The 6,000-nt window shown below is 45.1% G+C and overlaps 1 protein-coding gene across 4 annotated transcripts in view; it reads left to right on the top strand.

The window, feature by feature from the left end:
- The window catches only part of YAP1 (Yes1 associated transcriptional regulator), a 94,652-nt gene that overhangs the window by 15,577 nt on the left and 73,075 nt on the right, over nt 1-6,000 (top strand). For all 4 annotated transcript variants that reach the window (XM_077484394.1, XM_077484393.1, XM_077484392.1 and 1 more), the window contains exon 2: nt 5,749-5,999. In XM_077484394.1, coding sequence (XP_077340520.1) covers nt 5,749-5,999 — 251 coding nt within the window. The remainder of the gene's footprint in view (nt 1-5,748; nt 6,000) is intronic.

Below are 6,000 nucleotides of genomic sequence, written 5' to 3'. Positions count from 1 at the left end.
CTCCTCCTCCAACACTCTCGCCCAGTTCTCCTCTGAATCATTCAGATGTTCATTAGCAAACTTCAGACAGACCTGTACATGTGCTTTCTTGAGTAGGGGGACCTTGCGGGTGCTGCAGGATTTCCGTCCTTCACGGCGTCGTGTGTTACCAATTGTTTTCTTGGTGACTGTGGTCCCAGCTGCCTTAAAGCGGGATTCCACCCTAAAGTGGAACCTCCGCTGATCGGAAACCCCCCCTCCGGTGTCACAATTGACATTAGGTATTTTCACCCACTTCCGGGCATAGACTCCCACGGGAGTCTACGCCATTTCCTGCCCTGCCGCGCTGTCTGCTGGGACACACACGGGTCCCAGTGACAGCGCGGAGATTTCCTATTGCATGGCGCAGCTCGCGCATGCGCAGTAGGGAACCGGAAAGTGAAGCCGATTCGCTTTACTTCCTGATTCCCTCACCACGAATGGCGGCAGCAGCCGAGGCCGCTCGGGCCTCGGCTGCCGGCATCGCTGGAACCCGGGACAGGCGAGTGTCCATTTATTAAAAGTCATCAGCTGTAGTATTTATAGCTGCTGGCTTTTAATATTTTTTTGGGGGGAGGAATCCCTCTTTAAGATCATTGACAAGATTCTCCCGTGTAGTTCTGGCCTTTTGTGTAAGAAGAAACTTCCAGTCTGTATGAAGGAACACTTAAGTGTCTGCTTTCCTTTCTCTGACCCTTATTTTTAATGTTTTCATTCCTTATCGATACTGAAAATATGCCAATCCCCTGCGTATTTCTATTTAGTCTATTTGTTTGAGCCAATAGGAGCATGCAGGAGAGAATGGCCTGCCTTTTGACCTTCAGGTACAATGATGGCGTTGATGGTTTTCCAGTCCATTGCGCATTTTTCTATGCTTTAAAGAATTCCAATCATGGCATTTTATACAAAGTGATTGTAAATTTTTTTTTTTTTTTTACAACAAACATACCTATACTTACCTGCTCTGTTCAATGGTTCTGCACAGAGCAGCCCCGTTCCTCTTCTTCTTCGGTCCCCTGGTGGTGCTCCAAGCCCCTCCTTTATAGGAGCGGCCCTCGCTCCCAAGTCCTGCTGACATAGACAGTGGTCCCCCCCCCCCCCCTTCATTCCTCTGTCACAGCTTTCGATAGCAACGGGAGCCAATCAAGCTGACGGGGGGGGGGGGGGGGGGGGGGGGGTAGGACGACATAGGAGACCCACAGAAGAGCAGGCTGCAGATGATGAAGGCAAACAGACCACTATGTCAGGCTCAGCAGGCATGATTACCGTGGTCTGTTTGCGGAGGGGAGGGTATAGCTAGGCAGGATCCGCCAGATATTACAGGTGTTACAAGGTGCCAAATTGCACACAGCACCATCACTGTGCTCTGTACATGTTTAAAGGAACAGAATCTTTAACCCCAATAAAACAAAAGCTTTAAGGCTTTCCAACCACTTTAAATTGGTCCAGCCTGTGCCATTGTAATTATGCATAATACCATACCTATGGATTTTCTCTAAAAGCTGGAAACTACTGCAGTGAGCACAGCTATTCCAGTGATGACCACTCATTTCCATGTCCCACGCTGAGCGTAAATCTATGGTGGAGCCTTGGAAGCAACTTGTCAGGGGTTCTAATCCTTTCCCACCATATCACAAAGTAAGAAAAAAGGTTTGGCTGGACATGCATATATATATTGAAGGGTAACCTCTGAGGAAGGAAATATGGGGAGCTGCCTATTTTTTTTCTTTTTTTCTGGATCTGTCAGTGAGTTGGTGACTTGGAGTATGCAGGACGGTAGTTTAGACCTTTTTTCATATTTGATTTTGGCAGTATTGTTCCTCAACCCTGAATGTTCACTTCACGTTGAAGGAAACGGCTGACTTTTCTTTCCTGATTATTTGACAATGGCAGCAAAGAATTGTCTGTGCATTCTCTATGCCATGGGTCTTCAAACTACGGCCCTCCAGTTGTTCAGGAACTACAATTCCCATCATGCCTAGTCATGTCTGTGAATGTCAGTTTTACAATGCCTCATGGGATGTGTAGTTTCGCAACAGCTGGAGGACCGTAGTTTGAGGATTCCTGCTCTATGCAATGCTATGATCTTCCTCTACCGTTTTGCTGCTCTCCTATTGGTCTTTCTAGGTGGTAGAAGCCTGGTACAAAACGTCTGCACATTCAATGACAGCCAAAACAGACGATAGTTTTGCCCGGACTAGTGTTTGTAATGGTATTTGTTAGAAAACATAGTTTAGGCTATTCAGACAATATGGCTTTATTACAGTTCTTGTGAGATAAAAACTGCATGCTGTTGAACTTTAGGTTATCCAAGTCTAGACTATCTGTGTTATTTAGTCATATCACAGCACCGGGTCCCCTGTTAGACCCCTTTCACATTGGGGCGTTTTTCAGGCGCTATAGCGTTAAAAATAACACCTGAGTGCAAACCACCCTAAAACAGCTGCGCCATTCACACGATGCACTGGCAGGGCGTCAGAAAAGGTCCTGCCAGCAGCTTCTTTGGAGCGGTGAACTCGCCGCTCGTCCCCATTGAAATCAGTGGGGCAGCACTGATATACCGCCGGCAAAACGCTGCTGCGGCACCATTTTGTGGGAGGATTTAACCCCTTTTTTCGTCCACTAACAGAGAGGTGGGGTTAAAACTGCCCCCGCTAAAACGACGGTAAAGCAAAGCTAAAAATAGTGCTCCTTTACCACTGATGCCCTAGGCAGCACAGTGTGAAAGGGCTCTTAGAAGTACAGGGTAATGCACAGGAGTTTAAGCATAACTTCTAATAAAGGAAGTTCTTCCCCCCCCCCCCCCCCCCCCCTCTTCCTTATTGTAAATCCCTTTTTTTAATTTTTTTTTTTTTTTTTTGGGGGGGGAGTGGGTACCAAGTTCTGCTAGGTACACGTCTCTACTGCTACATGGATCTGCTAGGTCAGGGATATGCAGTTAGCGGACCTCCAGCTGTTTCAGAACTGCAAGACTGCCAGCCACAAGCATGACACCCAGAGGTAGAGGCATGATGGGACTTGTAGTTTTGCAAGAGCTGGAGGTCCACTAATTGCATATCCCTGTGCTAGGTGATCAGAGCGCAAGTTCAGCCATCATCTGACATAGTAATATGGGCCATAGTAGCTCTTGCATGGTATCTGTAGAAAGGGCCGATGCCCCTGGGATATGAGGTACAGTGCTCAGACCTGAGGATGTTCTATATGGGAAAAATAATACACTATGGTATTTGCTGAGAAGTAGTTCTCTCCAATTGTATTTCCCTCACAAGCTGTGATTTGTGCTTTACTAAGGGATTTGAGAATGTTCACACAATAAATGGTCTAAAAGACTTCAGGTGAAAAGGAAAATGTGAAGGGGGTGGGGGTCCGCTTGTGGCAAGTTGGTCACATGAAACTAGACGTGTTCTTTAATGTTGAACATTGAATGTGACTATTACTAGTATACCATGACCTTTGATCAATGAGATCCTTCACTGACATGTGGAAGGGATCAGCTGAATGTAAATCTTGTGAAGAATGAAGCAAGTCTAGTAGGGAATAGCTAAAACTAACATCAGACTTTTTCTGTTCCCGTTGGGAAGATTTTCATTTTATTTTTAGTGACAAAATAAAAAGGCATAGGAAATTCCCTCTTAGACAGTTGTCATTGAAACAGGTTTCCCGATTTAAAGTTTATCAAACTAGAAACTCTGGGCTTTTACTTTTTTTTAACCTGCAAGTCAATGTCATAATGTGCCAGTATGCATCGCCTTAGAACGAAGCCCTCCAGTAGCGTGCTGTCACCGCTGAAGGCGCTTCCATCTTCACCCGGTCTTCCTTCCTTCCTGGTTCGCAAACTCCAGCTATGTGAGTGGCTGGAGCCACGATGACGTCGCTCTGTAGTCTATAGCAGCCCTTCTCAACTTTTCACCCAACCAAGAGGAACCCTTTGAAATAATTTTCAGATCTGGAGGAACCCCTACTAAGATTAGTGTACAGGGAAAATGGCCCTTATATTGGTGGTCATTGGGGAAGAGTGCCCTCCTTCCAGTGGTGGGCAGAATTCTCTTCCTGGTGACATTGGACCAGTCGCAGCTCAAGAAACCCCTAACAAACTCTGGAGGAACTTGGCTGATAACACATTTTGTCACTTGGAAATTTTTAAGGTGTTCCTTTTTGCTATTGAGATGCTTCTAGGCTAAGATGACAAGCTCCCAAATTTTTTTATTTTTTTATTTTCAGCTTTTGCCACATTATACCATAGGTAACTCACCTTGTCATTAATGGGTGGCTTTGTCTTCTATTGAACACTTCATAACGTGTTTCCAGACAACACTTAATGTGATGGGAAGGAATGAAGGCTTTTCCCACCCCACAAACCACTGTGCATGAGCGTTGTGGCACTATACCCTTTAGGTGAACAGTTTTAAATGGAATCCAGTCAAGCCAGCTGTGTCTACAGTTTCCTTTTTTTCGTGATTAGAACACCAGAAAAAAACCCTCAGCTCCAGTTAACAGCTCACCAATTATTAGGCTATTTTCACACTGAGGCGCTTTACGGGCACTATAGCGCCTGCAAAAAGTCCCTCTCCTGTCATTCCAGTATGAAAGCCCGAATGCTTTCACACTGGAGCTGGGATGTTAAAAGTCCTACACACAGCCTCTTGCCCTCAGCTGTAGATCACCTAATTACAGGTGATCAACAGAGCTCAATTCAACACCAACCATGGTCAAAATCTCCAGACAGCTTCCTGACCCTTTTAAAATCATCTGGATTGGTCACTCTGTCAGATAGGGCCCCATAGGAAGCAGAACAGAAACCACGCAATGTGTAGCATTAAAAGAAATTTAGCATTTAAGAGTACCAGAATACACAAACAATTAAGCTAAAATCAGCATGTCATTCCAAACCATAGTTTCTAACCAACAAGATGGCTGCAGCCCTTGTGTGCATGGTGATGTCAGCTGTACCTGGAAAACTAAGTGCAGAGAGGAACCAGAATAGAAGTGTCAAGCTGGCCATACCCTGATTTTTTTATTTAATTTTTTATTTAATTTTTTTTGTTCATACAGTGCTTATCTACTGCAGTGGTTGTATTTTGACAGCTGTTGGAATACCTGAACTGTGGCTGCATCTGAGGTTTGGCTGAAACTGTTCCATCTGGAATCCTTACATTTTTTTTTTTTTTTTTTTTTTAATCGAATGATGTTGGGTTTGAGGGTGACAACAGGGCCACCCGCAGAGTAAATTGCAGCTTAATGAACCAGATAAAATTCATAGTGTATGGGCAACTTTTAGATTTAAATGCTAACACATATATTAGATCATGTTGCGCTTGTATTTTGGGTGTGACATGGTGCTTTGCTTTCATTCAGAGTTCTATTCTGTCTGCACCGTAGTTCCCAATGGAACAAAGTGTGGGGATTACCGCACTCCTAATCCATTGACACTTCCTTCAGTTCTCTAACTTAAATATCTGTACCTTGGTATGCAGAAAGCTGGAGGAAGAGTCTGCAGTAGCCTTTTCTACTGATTGTGGTTGCAATGCTTTGCATGCCCATTTGTAAATATCAACTTTTTTATTTTTTGCTTCAAAAATGGGTGCATTTTTTTTTTTTCCAAAACATGGACTTCATATATGTTAGTCATGCATATGGCAAATCCTCAGTGTGTTTGTGTGGTGGTGGGCGGGTGGTTATTTTTTTGTGTGGGGGTTTTTTAATTTTAACACCGCACTTGCCTCTTTACAGGCCAGCACAGATGGAGGTTCAGCGGGTGCATTGACTCCCCAACATGTTCGCGCTCACTCTTCCCCAGCCTCCCTGCAGCTCGGCGGCGTGTCGCCCGGTGCACTTCCTCCGCCAGGTGTGGTTCCTCCTCCAGGTCCTGCCCCACCAGGTCAGCATCTTCGACAGTCTTCCTATGAAATCCCAGATGACGTTCCCCTGCCACCAGGATGGGAGATGGCCAAAACCCCATCAGGACAAAGATATTTTCTCAAG

This window comes from Lithobates pipiens, unplaced genomic scaffold, assembly GCF_037356315.1.
Source record: "Lithobates pipiens isolate NorthernLeopardFrog02 unplaced genomic scaffold, aLitPip1_a1.2 Scaffold_16, whole genome shotgun sequence".
NCBI classification, from domain to species: Eukaryota; Metazoa; Chordata; class Amphibia; order Anura; family Ranidae; genus Lithobates; species Lithobates pipiens.
This window is presented reverse-complemented; position numbering and strand designations above follow the sequence as displayed.